The following is a 16,772-nucleotide window of genomic DNA, read 5'->3' as shown; positions in this document are numbered from 1 at the left end:
TGCGCTTTTTGTTTTATATGGTTTTCACAAGCAAGAGGCTGGCCAGCTAACAAGCAGACTCTGGCTCGGTAGCTGCGTGTGACTATATCTCAGGTTTATACACAGGCTGAGCTCCCTGTTCCTAACACGGTGACAGCACATTCGACTCTGTCTGTGGGACCATCATAGGCGGTTAGACATGGTGCCTCTGTGGAACAGTTGTGCAAGGCGGCCACTTGGTCTTCTGTCCACACTTTTATAAAATGTTATGCATTTGATACTTTTGCCTCCCAGGATGCTTCCTTTGGGCGGCGGATTCTTCTCTCAGGAGCGTACTCACCCTAAAGGGAATAGCTTTAGGACATACCCAAGGTAGTTCCTGTGGACCCTATGGAACCTGAAGCAGAAGATAAGAGTTATGGTAGACTTACCTTTGTTAACTCTTTTGCTTCGAGGTCCATAGGGTCCACAGTGAGCCCACCCTGACGCACCTGGCCTCAGTAAAGGGATCTGTTCCTCCTTGTCACTGATTCCCTCATCTTTGTGAGAGTGTTTCTAGTATGTGTTGTATTTCCTTCTCCACTTTTTCTCCTGCCATTGGGCTTGTTTACAAACTGAATGTTTGTGGCTGGGGCGGGGTATATATGGAGGAGGACCAGGACATTCTGGGAGTTGAAGCTTTGACTGTTTGGTGCGTGGATCACTCCAACCACATACCCCAAGGTAGTACCTGTGGACCCTATGGACCAGGAAGAAAAAGAGCTAACAAAGGTAAGTCTACCATAACTCTTATTATTTGCTGTAGGGGAACTGTGCCACCGATAATAAAGCTGCAACAATTCCACAGTGAATCCTAAGGAAATCTCCATGGGCTGTAAGATACTGTGTAGGATACTTGGAGCACCCTATAGTGATCAGGTGGATGATTTCTATGGTCTATATAAAATGATTGTATTTCCCTGTATGGCGCTACATATAAATGAATGATAATGTAGATAGTTGGAGACTGCCTGCTGTAGTCCATGTACACTTGTATGGGCAGTGTCACGTGTGTGTGTGTTTATTTATGGGCAGTGTCATGTGTGTGAACCCTCTTATCTACTGCACTCTGGTTGCCAGTCACTCTACTATCAGGCCATGATGGGAGATATCCCTCCCCTGGGGACCACCATCTATGAGCGGCAGATTGGTGGGGGTGCTCATACAGAGGCACGGTGACTATGGCTATGTACAGTGTGTGTACCCAGCGATAGGACAACGTGATGGAACGATACATTGAGCACACACATAAGCGATGTGTACGATATGTCGTTCCAGTTTGCCTCAAAATGACATTAGGCAACATATTGGTGGATGTATGGCCCCATCCTATGAATGTTGGTGGATGTATGTCCCCATCCCATGAATGTTGGTGGATGTATGGCCCCATCCCATGAATGTTGGTGGATGTATGGCCCCATCCTATGAATGTTGGTGGATGTATGGCCCCATCCTATGAATGTTGGTGGATGTATGGCCCCATCCTATGAATGTTGCTGGATGTATGGCCCCATCCTATGAATGTTGCTGGATGTATGGCCCCATCCTATGAATGTTGCTGGATGTATGGCCCCATCCTATGAATGTTGCTGGATGTATGGCCCCATCCTATGAATGTTGGTGGATGTATGGCCCCATCCTATGAATGTTGGTGGATGTATGGCCCCATCCTCTGAATGTTGGTGGATGTATGGCCCCATCCTCTGAATGTTGGTGGATGTATGGCCCCATCCTCTGAATGTTGGTGGATGTATGGCCCCATCCTCTGAATGTTGGTGGATGTATGGCCCCATCCTCTGAATGTTGGTGGATGTATGGCCCCATCCCATGAATGTCATATGCACACAAGGCTGCATTCGGGCTGCCCAGCTAGAGCTACATCTAAGAACGGGATCCTCACAGCTACTTAGAAGATATATTAAGGGCAGTGGGACCTTTGGAGATAATATCACTAAGCTTTATTCAGCGAATACTGCAGCTGCCCCCTCCATGCCGGAGACAGATTGTGGCACAGGTTAGTGCCACTGGTGTGCCCCGCACACCATCTGACCGGATCACCGTGGAGCTGGAGTGGCTGTTTGGCCTTTGAGGTATAGGCCTGCTGTGATAATATGCATAGCTATCCGGCTCCTCGGTTTTACAAAGGGTTGCAGCAAGTTTTGCCTGTTACAAAGGGGGCTTAACAAATATTCAATCATAACATTGTTCTTATGAAAAAATAATTATGGACCCCCAGAAAAGGAAACATCAGCCTGGGGTTTGCTTGTCCCCAAACATGGTCTGGAATAAAGGACCCTTGCAGTTATGTGTCATAGGCTAAAGATGTCCTAGTGCCGGGCAGCAGGTCTGAGCAAGAACTGGATCTGTAATTTCTCGAATCCCATCTAGAGGATGTGTGGGATGAGCGAGCGTGAAAGGTGGCTCCGGAAAGAACAGATGAAGCACAATCCATATGTACAAAGGGGTTGTGTGCAATTCTACACTCACATTATTAATGGTAGAGCGTTCCATGTAAGCATTGTGACTGGCTGAGACGTTCGGATTAGCGTCATTTGTCTATAGGAAATGCGCTCTGGCTGAATTCCACGACTTGTCTACAAAAGGCCAAATTCAGGGCAGCATGGATAGATATCCGCCAACGCCAAACGGGAAGGCGCTAATTACAAGTAACTAAAAGCTGCAATGTCCAGATGTGGAGCAGCTACTATAATGTACAATAGGAAGAAACCAGAATGGAATAAGGAGACCGAGCATTAGCTTCTAGGTATTCATGTGATATATTGTGTCCTCTTATGCTTGGGGGCATATCCAATTGGCGTGGTGGGGTTTTTCCCGCAGCCGCAGGGTTTTGCTATTCAATAAGGGACTGGAAATGGGACGCGGTGATCGTGATAGAAATCACAGCATCTTTTTTTCCTCGCACCTCCAGAGTGTCTGAATTTTAGGAAAGATGAGCGGGACTTGCTCTGGGACACCGGCGGCGGCACTCCTCATGAGGGGAAGTTTCCAATTAGCTTAATTAGTCTTTAGTCACCTTCCGAAGCTGTGTCTTCTTCCTCCAGCATCGGGAGCCGGGTCTTCTGCAGCAGGGTGAGTATCTGAGTGTTTGTAAGTGTGTATGACCCCCCCCCCCCCACTCCCAGCAGCCCCCTCCCTAGTGACAAGATGGAGGGGAGACCACCGGAAACGTAAGTATAATTTTCTTCTTTAGGGTTCCACACGGATACCATGGGGTAATGTGGTTGGAGAGATCCAGGCACCAAACCGTTAAAGCTTTTCAGCTCCCAGGATGCACTGGGTCCTCCTCCATATATACCCCGCCCCTGGCCACAGGCCTTCAGTTGTTTGGTGCGGCAGGATCAAGGCGCACCTTTGTAACGGGACTGCTCTAGCGTCCTTAGCTTTTATTTTGTTTTATTTTATTTTTTATGTTTGAGTCAGAAGTACTCAGCGTCTCACAGATAATGCGACGGAATTGTGCTGGTGATTCCGGCGGGGTCTCGGCTTAGCTTGCTAGCAGCAATGCTGCGACCTGGACTGCAGTTGGAAGCAGGGAGATGACAGGTAAGGCAATCTCGCGCAGCAGTCCTTGCTTCTGGTGTCAGATACGCACCAGAAGTCAGGGCCCGGAATTGTCCGCGTCCTCACTACACCAGCCGGGGCCTTATTGTCTGACAGCGGGGATCGGCAGCAGACTCCTATCTGCTTCCCTGAGGCCAGCGTTCCCGGCTGGTTGATGCAGCTTAGGGGAAGTAGGCGCTCCCCTGGTAGCTCCTCCCCCGACCCAGACACAGTCCTTCAACAAGGTTTGCGCGTCTTGATTGCTCCGCTTACCCTCCACGTGTATATGAGGCGCTCACAGCACGCTGTCAGTGCGCTACTGTTTGTCTCAGGAGGGTTTGCGTCGGTCTCCATGTATACCTCTCCCGTGGTTAAGGTATACAGTGCTCTATATTCTACCATGCCTCGTGTTTGAGTAGTTGATTTAGAGTATATTGCGATTTTCTACTTCAGGGTCCATAGGGGGTCCACAGGGTTGACCTTGGGGTATAGCTGGATCTGGATCCACGGGCACCACACAGTTAAAGCTTTTGCTGCTCCCAGGATGCACTGGGTCCATCCTCCTCTATACCCCGCCCCCGAGCCACAGGCACCTCAGTTTTAGTTGGTGCCTAGATGGATTTGGGTCACCCTTAGCGCAGGGGGGCTGCTTAGCAGCCCCTAAGCTTATTTTAGGAGGTTTTTTTTATTTTATTTTTTATTTTTAACTGACTCTAGAGCGGCAGCGTCGGACTGTCCATTGGACGTCCAAGCTGCTGCTCCTACACCCCGCCGGCACTGCAACGCCAGTACTGATCTGGGGGATCGCTGCAGGACCCCAGAGTCTGTACTAGCCGGACTCTGGAGGAATCCCTAGGCAGCTGCCGGATCGCCAGGGAACAGGTAAGCTGTGACCCGCGGGTGTAAATGAAGTATTCAGCCTCCGGTCACTGGGGACAGACCGGAGGCGCTAGTTGTGGCGGTGAGCTCCCCCTCCATGGAGGTATACCCCGCGAGTACACTAGACCACCAGGGATTACAGCGGGAGACGGCATCCCGGGGGTTAATTGCTAGCCAGGGGAGGCAGCCTTCCCTGTCTACCGGCGCCTTTCCGCTCAGGTCTGGCAACGCTGCGATAACGGTGGCCCGACTCTGGCCGGGCACCAACTTAAACTTGGGGTTACTTCACCATACTGCCCTTTGTCATCTCAGGGTATCTCGCAGTTTCTTGCACTTTACCCCTGTGTCACAGACTATCGCTCCCTGCCGGGGTTTTTCACAGTACATGAATGTCCTCCGGTACCACAACGGTCTCATTCCCCTTGCAGGGATTACCACAGCAGCCACCCTGGGTGGATGTCGTTTTTCTACGATATGCAAAATGGCGTGATATACGCCCTGTGGTTACTTCCCAGTGGCTCTGCCGTGAACTGGATGGTGTATTCGGCTCTTTCCCTCTCACATAGGGGGGAGCCGATTTCAAGTATTATTATCCCTGCTTTGGGGCTGGTAGCCAGGTTCATTCTGGATATAGAGAATGTCGATCCTGCACCTGTATCATACATTCCCCATTTCTGCCCAGCGGGTGGATCTCATGGCGGGAGTCTGGCTATCGCCAGATACGAGGAGTCACAAAGGCCTCCTGTTTCCCATTCCCTGAGGGTCATCACAAGTAATAGAAATCACCTCCTGCGGTGGATTTGTATGTTAATCGTCTGATTACAGGCATTAATACGCCATTCCGGCCTGGACGGATTTTATGGATCCGTAGGTGGTAACTCTGCCTGAAATCAATATACTCGCTTTCAGAGGCTGTTGCCTGTCCAACCATGGCCATCGCATGGTTGGTTAATACTGTTGAATACTGGGCTGATGCATTTGTAGCGTTTTTCCCCTCCGACACGTCTGAGGTTCAAATGTATTTTGCCGCTCACATAAAATATGCAGTTGTCATATGTGGGAATACCTACATTGGATGCCAGTCTTCTAACCTTCTGGGTTTCGGCTGGGACTGTATCCGCCACAGTACACTATGCTTTCCCAGAGCGCAGCCAGAGGTGCAGACACCATTTATGGGGATCTTGTTTGGTCCTGACCTTGACAAGTTTGTTGCATCACTGGCAGTATCACTAATGGCAAGATACCGTCTTTAGCTACTCCCACTACAATCGGACTAAATCTGTTAAGTCTTTTGGTCCTCAGGGTCAGCCTTAAGGCCTATTTTTGCCTAGGCTGTCGGCCTCCACGAGGGCCACCATATCCAGTACGGCCAGCACCTGGACTTCCAGACGATCCTGCTTCTAAGCCTAAGGATAAACCTTCAGCCTGACGGGACAGGTCTACATCTGGGGGATTCCAGAGTGAGATACCGACTTTCTCAGTTCACCCAGTGCTGGTGTCACGTCACCACGGATGCTTGGGTAGGAGTTGTAATCTCTCACGGGTACGGCCTTTCATTGCTTAGGTGGCCTCCTCACAGGCATTGTTACACGAGCCCTTCTTCAGACCCGATCAGGGCCTTACAAATCCAGAAAGCTATAGTGTTTGCGGTAAGCAGAGCTGTTTAGGCCAGCCTCACTATCTCAGGGAGGGACTGGTTGTTCTACTTTCTTTCTGGGGCAGTGGCCGACTGGTCCTCATTTGCCTATCCTCTGTCTCAAATCCCTGAATCAGATTCTAAGGGTGCCTGGACTCAGGAGGAGTCCACCATGCTTCATCATCCGATATTTGGAACCTGGGGACTTTATGGTATCTCGGAATATTCAGGACACGTACTTACGGGTACATATAGAGCCCTCTCATCAGCATGGGCTCAGGTTTGCTGTGCCACAGCAACACTTGCAATTTTCGGGCTCTGCCTTTTGGGATCACCAAGGTACTTTACAGCCAGGTCAGGATAACCGTGGCTTCTTCTCGGCACAGATGTGTAATCAACAGGGAAAAAGTCCTCCCTCTGTCCCTCGCAGGGTATTCTTCATCTGGGAGCCCTGCTGGATTCTCAGAATCTTAGAATTCTTCTGGCGTAAGACCAGATCTCCACTCTTCAACTAGGAGTGCGCGGATGTCTACGCAGTCGACATATGTCATTACACTCGGTGATGCGCCGTCAAAAATAGTGTGTCTACCTTTGGAAGGGTGGAATATTCTCTGTTCCATTCCAGGCCTTCCCATAATTGGCTCCTTTCCAGATGGAACAAGTTTTTTCCATCGGATCACTGTTCAATCGATAATGAACCGACTCGCCTCTTCGGAGGCGAGTCGGTCTCTGTCCGGGTGGCTATATTGATATCTTTCCACTTCTGGCGCACATAAAAGGCGGTTTGGAATAAGACAGGGGCAGCTGTCGGAAAGACCGGTACAGACGGGACCCACGTGGACTTATAGCACACATAGCGCTGCAGCCGCGGGTGAGAGCCGCGAGCACATTACTCTGCTAAAGAACCGGCACAGACGGGACCCACGTGGACTTATAGCACACATAGCGCTGTAGCCACGGGTGAGAGCCGCGAGCACATTACTCTGCTAAAGAACCGGCACAGACGGGACCCACACGGACTTATAACACACACAGCGCTGTAGCCGCGGGTGAAGAGACGCGAGCGCATCACTCTGCTTATTAGATCCAGCAGTAAGCCGGGGAGAGTGGACAGAGAAGCGGCTTAGTCTCGGGTGAGAGCCGAGACTCATTTAACATCCACCGCTTGTGAGGAAATACCATCCTGTGCATATCAGGTACTATAGGGTTTTCTCTACATCAAAACACTCACCGACAGAGGTAAAGTAGATCATACTGTGTGTCATTGGGTCCCCACAGGTCCGGTAAGATACCCCTCCGTTTTCTGTGCATAAATATTACATACTTGAAGTGGAAGAGACTGTTTTTTGGAAGATTTGTGTTTTAAAGGATAGTGTTTTTTTTATCTTGATATTTTGTTGCATTAAAGAATTCTTCTTGTTTTTTATGGAGGATTGTCTGTTTGGATATTTTTTCCAAGAGGACTAGTGCCCTCAGTCAGAGCCGATACGCTCTGAGCAGAGCGCACGCTCTGAATGAGGGCCGCCCTCCATAATTATGGAGCGTCCTCCTGGACGCTCGTATAGCTGTGGGTCACCACCCACAGCCTATACGAGCATGCAGTTTGATGGCCGCGATGGTCTTGACCATCGCGACCATCGCCACTGCGAGTCGGAGCCTGCGGTTGAGTTTTTCAACCGCAAGGCCCGGAGTGATTTTGGCTCTATCAGAGCCAAAATCACTCCCACTGACATCACTAGTGATGTCAGTGGGCCGGCTTCTGACGGTAGGCGTTCCCTTGGGAACGCCCCCGTCAGGGAGGCACGCCCACCAAAGGGGGCGTGCTGTCAATCAACATCGACAGCACGCCCCCTTTGATCAGACACAACGAGCGAAGGAAAGTCCTTCGCTCGTCGTGTCTGACGCATGCGCACGACTGAGCTCCCGCCGTCGTGCGCATGCTCAGTGCACAACATCGACCCACTTGCGAGCGGACAGCCGCTTGCGAGTGGGTCTGAATCAGGCCCTAGGATCAATCAGTCTTTTGTGGCCAGTTGGAACATTTGATTGGGACAGTGTATTCTTGCCTGTGTTAGGCAGGTGAAGCGAATTCGGATATTTTGAAGCTATTTATACACCATCTTTCACTTTGCTAACTTTTGAATATATTTTGTATCTTAAGCTATATAGAAGTCATCTTTATTTTTATTTTTGAACAATATAAACACAGCGCTGATACATATATCTGTCACAGGTGTGTGTATACACCATATATATTTTGGCTATGGCCATCTCGTCCAGGGTATTCTTTGCTACGGACAGTGTCTGGCCCGCATTCATTTCGGAGCAGTTGGACGTCTGTCGATTCCGCCCTGCCAATTAACTTGTTGGAACTTTAGGCTTGGGCCGTCACTCTGGCCTAACACATATTTCACAGTAAACCTGAAAAGGTTCAGTCCGACAGTGTCACAACAGTGGCTTCCATCTAGGAGACACTGGTCGTTGGGTGGCAATGACAGGAATGTCACACATTCTGACATAGTCTGAGGGTCTCCTCCCGGCCATCTCTGCAGTGTTCATTCCAGGAGCTCTCCATTGGGAAGCGGGCTTCCTCAGCCATCATGACGTGTTTCCCGGGGACTGGTCTCTTCTCCAAGAGAGGTTTCAACTCCTGGTGAGCAGAGGGGGCCTACCTGAGGTGATCCTCATGGCCTTCTGACTCTCACACACTACCGGTGTTACAGTCCAGCACTAGAGGTACTGAAGCAACCTTCGGTGACGCATTGTTAGTGAAGTAGACCTTCCACTTTGTGTACCTGTTTCCTCCGGTCTCCCTTCTTTCTCGAGGTCTTCGGAAGTTTTCAGTCGAGACGGAGGTGCTTTCCTGCTGGTGGCTCCAGATTGCCCCAGACGTCACTGGTACTTAGTTTTTCGGAGTCTCCCCATCGATTCTCCATTCCTGCTGTTTCACTATCAGGACCTGTTGTATCAGGGTCCTTTGATTTTCCCTGGACCTGGATCGTTTGTCTCTGACTACGTCCCTACTGTGGTCCTAAGGCTTCCCTGGCTCTGTCATTATTGAAATGTTTAGAGCGCATGGACCAGCTTTTGCTGGGTTCTACCACAGACAGTGGCATGCATAATTCTTATGGTATCGTCCCTGTCGCTACGATCCTCCGGTGTTTAGGATTTCCAGAGGTTCTGGCATTCCTTCCAGCTGGCTTGGGTCTCGCCTTCTGCCTGGCCTTTATGAGAGTGCGGATCTCTGCTCGGTCAGTAGGGTTCGGCTGTGGAATTGCTCCACTCTCTGGTATCCGATCCATCCTTCAGGGTGTTTTCTGGATTATGCCTCCCTTTGTCTCCCCTAGGGGCTCCTTTGGGATTTGGTAGTGGTTCTTCGTGCCCTCCTGGGATCTTCATTTGAACCACTAGCTTTGATTGCCATTACATGGTCTATAGCTTAGTCTCTCTCTTACGGCGTTTGCATCTGCCAGGAGAGTGTCGGACTTGGGAGCGTTCTCATGTGGCTCCCTCTTCCGATTAGTCCACCATGTCAGGGTTTTTGAGTTGCACTCGCCCTGTGTCTCTTCCTTAACTGGTTTTTAAGTTCCATATTATTCTGGAACTTACGGTACTGTCATTTCAGTCACCAGTCCGCTCGGCTGGTGTGGCCTCATTGACTGTGGTCCGGCCTCTCCGGATTTATGCCGTTCAAGTTCCTTCTGGAAATCCGACTACTTATTTGTGGTCTTTGGGTTTCACAGGAAAGGATGGCCGGCCAATAGACTGACGTTGGCTAGATGACTTCGTATGACTATCTCAGGGGCCTACACATAGGATAGGCCTTTCTGTTTCTGTGGATGCTTATTCTACTCGAGCTGTGGGTTCCTCGTGACTGGCTCGCTGTGGCGCCTCGGCTGTTCTGCCTTGCAAGGTGGCCACGTGGTCTTCTGTCCACACCTTTTTTAAGGTTCTATGCATTGGTTTCCTTTGCCACTCCGGATGCTTCCTTTGGGCGACGAATTCTCCTCTCAGCGCAGGAGCGTCCCCACCCTTATAAGGACTGCTTTGGGACATCCCCAAGGTCAACCCTGTGGACCCTGAAGTAGAAAACAAGAGATTTATGGTAAGAACTTACCATTTGTTATCTCTTTCTACAAAGTCCATAGGGTCCACAGGGCGCCCGCCCTGACGCACCTGGCTTCATATGGGCTGTGTAACTGGTCACCAGTTTCTCGTCTCCTTCTCTGTGAGTATGGTTATTGGGTGTTCCAGTCTTCTCTCTATCTTTCCTCCTCCGACCTTTGGCTACTTACAAACTGAGGTGCCTCTGGCTTGGGGGCGGGGCTATAGGAAGAGGGGACCCAGTGCATCCTGGGAGATAAAAGCTTTAACTGCGTGGTGCCCGGATTTGGTTCCCAACTTATACCCCAAGGTCAAACCCGTGGACCCCCTATGGACTTCGTAGAAACAGAGATAACAAAGGTAAGTTCTTACCATATCTCTTGTTTATGTGTAATGTGGGTAATAGTTTTTATGTTTGATATGTATTAAAATGGAAATTGATGTTTTGAAGATTATTAGGATTCTGTGAGATTAAGGCACGTTGCTATGTGATATATAAGAATTTGCTTCCATAACAGCTTATTTTGTGAAGTGTTAAATGTTCTGCATCATAGTTAACCCTTTGAGTACTAGTTTTCTTACTACAGGATAGAGTGTACCTGAGCGCGTGTGACCTTGGGAATAGCGAGTATTGGCAGGTGAGGGTGGGATCACTTCATTAACCCTTACAGAGACCTCCCACATCAGGTGCGCACAGGTGAGGGGTGTCTGACCATATATTCTATTACACCTGATATTCGGGGTGGGAAATGCAGCAGAGAGAGAGTTTATTCCCCGGACGCTTATTAATCTGTTTCTTTTACTTTCAGGCCTTCAATGATGTGCACCTAAGGAGATGATGGAAGCGATGATAGAGCACAACACTCAGACGTCTCAGCTCCGCTCCTAGCTCACTTCTATTCATTTATACTACTTATCACACTGCTATCTCCCCTTCCCACCTCGTGTGCCCCCCCGTGTACTCCCCTTCCCACCTCTTGTTCCCCCCCCTGTGTACTCCCTTTCCCACCTCTTGTGCCCCCCCCTGTGTACTCCCCTTCCCACCTCGTGTGCCCCCCCTGTGTACTCCCCTTCCCACCTCTTGTGCCCCTCCCCTGTGTACTCCCCTTCCCACCTCTTGTGCCCCTCCTCTGTGTACTCCCCTTCCCACCTCTTGTGCCCCTCCCCTGTGTACTTCCCTTCCCACCTCTTGTGCACCCCCCCTGTGTACTTCCCTTCCCACCTCTTGTGCACCCCCCCTGTGTACTCCCCTTCCCACCTCTTGTGCCCCTCCCCTGTGTACTCCCCTTCCCACCTCTTGTGCCCCTACTCTGTGTACTCCCCTTCCTACCTCTTGTGCCCCTCCTCTGTGTACTTCCCTTCCCACCTCTTGTGCACCCCCCCTGTGTACTCCCCTTCCCACCTCTTGTACCCCCTGTGCACTCCCCTTCCTACCTCTTGTGCCCCTCCCCTGTGCACTCCCCTTCCCACCTCGTGTGCCCCCCCTGTGTACTCCCCTTCCCACCTCTTGTGCCCCTCCCCTGTGTACTCCCCTTCCCACCTCTTGTGCCCCTCCTCTGTGTACTCCCCTTCCCACCTCTTGTGCCCCTCCCCTGTGTACTCCCCTTCCTACCTCTTGTGCCCCTCCTCTGTGTACTTCCCTTCCCACCTCTTGTGCACCCCCCCTGTGTACTCCCCTTCCCACCTCTTGTACCCCCTGTGTACTCCCCTTCCTACCTCTTGTGCCCCTCCCCTGTGCACTCCCCTTCCCACCTCTTGTGCCCCCCCCTGTGTACTCCCCTTCCCACCTCTTGTGCCCCCCTTCCCATTTCTTGTGTCCCATTCTGTACTCCCCTTCCTTCACCTTGTGCTTTCCTGCCCACCTTTTTGTTTACTCCTCTGTTCTCTTCCTCCCACCTCTTGTCCCCTCCCCCCATATTCTCTTCCTCCTACCTCTTGTCCCCTCACCCATATTCTCTTCCTCCCACCTCTTGTCCCCCCCGTGTACTCCCTTTCCCACCTGTTGTCCCCCCCCTGTGTACTCCTCTTTCCATGCTCATTATCTCTGGTACGTCGTGGCTGAGTTCTGTTTTCCGGAAGTCTGGACACTTTATGGCAGCCTAGGAAATAGTCGCTGAGACCGGGATGGATGTACTTTGGCTCTGTTGCTCTCTACTTTCTGTATTGAAGACTCTAATCTCCATTGATGCCATCTGGCCGCCTTGAACATTTTGTTTATGTATATAGTTACTAACTAATAATTGGTACCATCCTTTGTAAATGTATAAGAGGAGATGTGATAGGGGGAGCATTGCTGGGTGATATATATTTGTGTATTGAGCTTTCTTGCCTTGGAACATATGTGATATTGGCTTGTGCACTGTGTACAATTAGAGTGTGTTTATGTATATACTGAGATAAGCCCCTTCTACGTGGTATATAGCACATCTAGGAGTAATAATCGTTCAGAAGGATGAAGCCGGGAGATATCACCAGCTAGTTCTTATGTTCTGCTCCGTGCCGTGACCAGACTGTGCCATGCTCCGTGCCGTGGCCAGGCTGTGCCATGCTCCGTGCCGTGGCCAGGCTGTGCCATGCTCCGTGCCGTGGCCAGGCTGTGCCATGCTCCGTGCCGTGGCCAGGCTGTGCCATGCTCCGTGCCGTGGCCAGGCTGTGCCATGCTCCGTGCCGTGGCCAGGCTGTGCCATGCTCCGTGCCGTGGCCAGGCTGTGCCATGCTCCGTGCCGTGACCAGACTATCGGCGTTATACCATATTCTCTCCAACTGCTAAAGGTTTAAAGTAGCTTCAAATTTGTAGCCACAATTTGTGAGCAGTAATTAGAAGAGTGAAATGTATCAGAAACAGCCGCTTATTGGATTGGTTTAGATGTCGTTCAGAAAACAAAGTCCCAGTAATTCCCTTTCAGCTTCAAGATGAGGGAGTTTATTATGTGACGGGTTTTATTGTACAACTTTATACAATGTGTTGGTTGCAGATTGTGTTTTTAGAAGTTTTTTTTATGCAAATGGTAATTTTCTTCAGATTAATAAAAATTCTTTAAAAATAAGGTGTCGGCCGCGTGATGCTCGTTACCCTGACACAGATATAAAGAGTCGTTTAATCAGAGTTTTCCCCTAGTAAAAAAACAAAACCCTTTTACCAAGCGTAGGAATCAGTAGCTGTATCTGATGCTAAGCCTGGGTGCACATTACACGCTATATCATTATCAGGCGGATCGGAGGGATATATCGTACACATGGTATAATGTGTACCCGCGATTGCGCGCCTACCATGGGTCACATGCGATATCATGTGATTCGGGGCAGTGTGGTTTAATGACGGACGGAACGAGTTCTATCATTCATAAAATCTTCCTAGTGTGTACCGGAAAGCGGAGGGTAATCGCCCCAACCATCGGCAAGATTGCCGGTCATCTGAAGTGTACCCAGCGTAACTCGCCCGATGCCACCCTTTACTTTCTCCAGAACATTCACCTCATTTGTATTGAAAGATGTTGCTGACGAGGAGGCAGCAGGGATCTGCTATTACTTATACCGAGCTTATTATACTGATCTGCTATTACTTATACCGAGCTTATTATACTGATCTGCTATTACTTATACCGAGCTTATTATACTGATCTGCTATTACTTATACCGAGCTTATTATACTGATCTGCTATTACTTATACCGAGCTTATTATACTGAGCTGCTATTACTTATACCGAGCTTATTATACTGATCTGCTATTACTTATACCGAGCTTATTATACTGATCTGCTATTACTTATACCGAGCTTATTATACTGAGCTGCTATTACTTATACCGAGCTTATTATACTGAGCTGCTATTACTTATACCGAGCTTATTATACTGAGCTGCTATTACTTATACCGAGCTTATTATACTGAGCTGCTATTACTTATACCGAGCTTATTATACTGAGCTGCTATTACTTATACCGAGCTTATTATACTGAGCTGCTATTACTTATACCGAGCTTATTATACTGAGCTGCTATTACTTATACCGAGCTTATTATACTGAGCTGCTATTACTTATACCGAGCTTATTATACTGAGCTGCTATTACTTATACCGAGCTTATTATACTGAGCTGCTATTACTTATACCGAGCTTATTATACTGAGCTGCTATTACTTATACCGAGCTTATTATACTGAGCTGCTATTACTTATACCGAGCTTGTTATACTGAGCTGCTATTACTTATACCGAGCTTGTTATACTGAGCTGCTATTACTTATACCGAGCTTGTTATACTGAGCTGCTATTACTTATACCGAGCTTGTTATACTGAGCTGCTATTACTTATACCGAGCTTGTTATACTGAGCTGCTATTACTTATACCGAGCTTATTATACTGAGCTGCTATTACTTATACCGAGCTTATTATACTGAGCTGCTATTACTTATACCGAGCTTGTTATATTGAGCTGCTATTACTTATACCGAGCTTATTATACTGAGCTGCTATTACTTATACCGAGCTTATTATACTGAGCTGCTATTACTTATACCGAGCTTATTATACTGAGCTGCTATTACTTATACCGAGCTTATTATACTGAGCTGCTGTTACTTATACCGAGCTTATTATACTGAGCTGCTATTATTTATACCGAGCTTATTATACTGAGCTGCTATTACTTATACCGAGCTTGTTATACTGAGCTGCTATTACTTCTACCGAGCTTATTATACTGAGCTGCTATTACTTCTACCGAGCTTATTATACTGAGCTGCTATTACTTCTACCGAGCTTATTATACTGAGCTGCTATTACTTCTACCGAGCTTATTATACTGAGCTGCTATTACTTATACCGAGCTTGTTATACTGAGCTGCTATTACTTATACCGAGCTTGTTATACTGAGCTGCTATTACTTATACCGAGCTTATTATACTGAGCTGCTATTACTTCTACCGAGCTTGTTATACTGAGCTGCTATTACTTCTACCGAGCTTGTTATACTGAGCTGCTATTACTTATACCGAGCTTGTTATACTGAGCTGCTATTACTTATACCGAGCTTGTTATACTGAGCTGCTATTACTTATACCGAGCTTGTTATACTGAGCTGCTATTACTTATACCGAGCTTGTTATACTGAGCTGCTATTACTTATACCGAGCTTGTTATACTGAGCTGCTATTACTTATACCGAGCTTGTTATACTGAGCTGCTATTACTTATACCGAGCTTGTTATACTGAGCTGCTATTACTTATACCGAGCTTGTTATACTGAGCTGCTATTACTTATACCGAGCTTGTTATACTGAGCTGCTATTACTTATACCGAGCTTGTTATACTGAGCTGCTATTACTTATACCGAGCTTGTTATACTGAGCTGCTATTACTTATACCGAGCTTGTTATACTGAGCTGCTATTACTTATACCGAGCTTGTTATACTGAGCTGCTATTACTTATACCGAGCTTGTTATACTGAGCTGCTATTACTTATACCGAGCTTGTTATACTGAGCTGCTATTACTTATACCGAGCTTGTTATACTGAGCTGCTATTACTTATACCGAGCTTGTTATACTGAGCTGCTATTACTTATACCGAGCTTGTTATACTGAGCTGCTATTACTTATACCGAGCTTATTATACTGAGCTGCTATTACTTATACCGAGCTTATTATACTGAGCTGCTATTACTTATACCGAGCTTATTATACTGAGCTGCTATTACTTCTACCGAGCTTATTATACTGAGCTGCTATTACTTCTACCGAGCTTATTATACTGAGCTGCTATTACTTCTACCGAGCTTGTTATACTGAGCTGCTATTACTTCTACCGAGCTTGTTATACTGAGCTGCTATTACTTCTACCGAGCTTGTTATACTGAGCTGCTATTACTTATACCGAGCTTGTTATACTGAGCTGCTATTACTTATACCGAGCTTGTTATACTGAGCTGCTATTACTTATACCGAGCTTGTTATACTGAGCTGCTATTACTTATACCGAGCTTGTTATACTGAGCTGCTATTACTTATACCGAGCTTGTTATACTGAGCTGCTATTACTTATACCGAGCTTGTTATACTGAGCTGCTATTACTTATACCGAGCTTGTTATACTGAGCTGCTATTACTTATACCGAGCTTGTTATACTGAGCTGCTATTACTTATACCGAGCTTGTTATACTGAGCTGCTATTACTTATACCGAGCTTGTTATGCTGAGCTGCTATTACTTATACCGAGCTTATTATGCTGAGCTGCTATTACTTATACCGAGCTTATTATGCTGAGCTGCTATTACTTATACCGAGCTTATTATACTGAGCTGCTATTACTTATACCGAGCTTATTATACTGAGCTGCTATTACTTATACCGAGCTTATTATATGAGGTACTGGGCCTGTTTCATAGATGAACGCTGCGTCTATGTGCACCAGGAATGAGGTACTGGGCCTGATTATAGAGATTGAACGCTGCGTCTATGTGCACCAGGAATGAGGTACTGGGCCTGATTATAGAGATTGAACGCTGCGTCTATGTGCACCAGGAATGAGGTACTGGGCCTGATTATAGAGATGAGTAATCCGCAGC

At 48.0% G+C, this 16,772-nt stretch overlaps 1 protein-coding gene across 3 annotated transcripts in view; it reads left to right on the top strand.

The window, feature by feature from the left end:
- Nucleotides 1-13,245, top strand: part of MAF1 (MAF1 negative regulator of RNA polymerase III) — a 103,783-nt gene extending 90,538 nt beyond the window's left edge. For all 3 annotated transcript variants that reach the window (XM_088461983.1, XM_088461982.1, XM_088461984.1), the window contains one exon: nucleotides 11,008-13,245. In XM_088461983.1, the coding sequence (XP_088318109.1) occupies nucleotides 11,008-11,029 (22 nt within the window). In that variant the 3' untranslated portion in view covers nucleotides 11,030-13,245. The remainder of the gene's footprint in view (nucleotides 1-11,007) is intronic.
- Nucleotides 13,246-16,772: the final 3,527 nt, after the last annotated feature.

This window comes from Taudactylus pleione, unplaced genomic scaffold (assembly GCF_031769625.1).
Source record: "Taudactylus pleione unplaced genomic scaffold, aTauple2 ptg001135l, whole genome shotgun sequence".
Lineage (NCBI taxonomy): Eukaryota > Metazoa > Chordata > Amphibia > Anura > Myobatrachidae > Taudactylus > Taudactylus pleione.
Note: the sequence above shows the minus strand (reverse complement) of the source record. Positions and strands in the feature narration are given on the sequence as shown.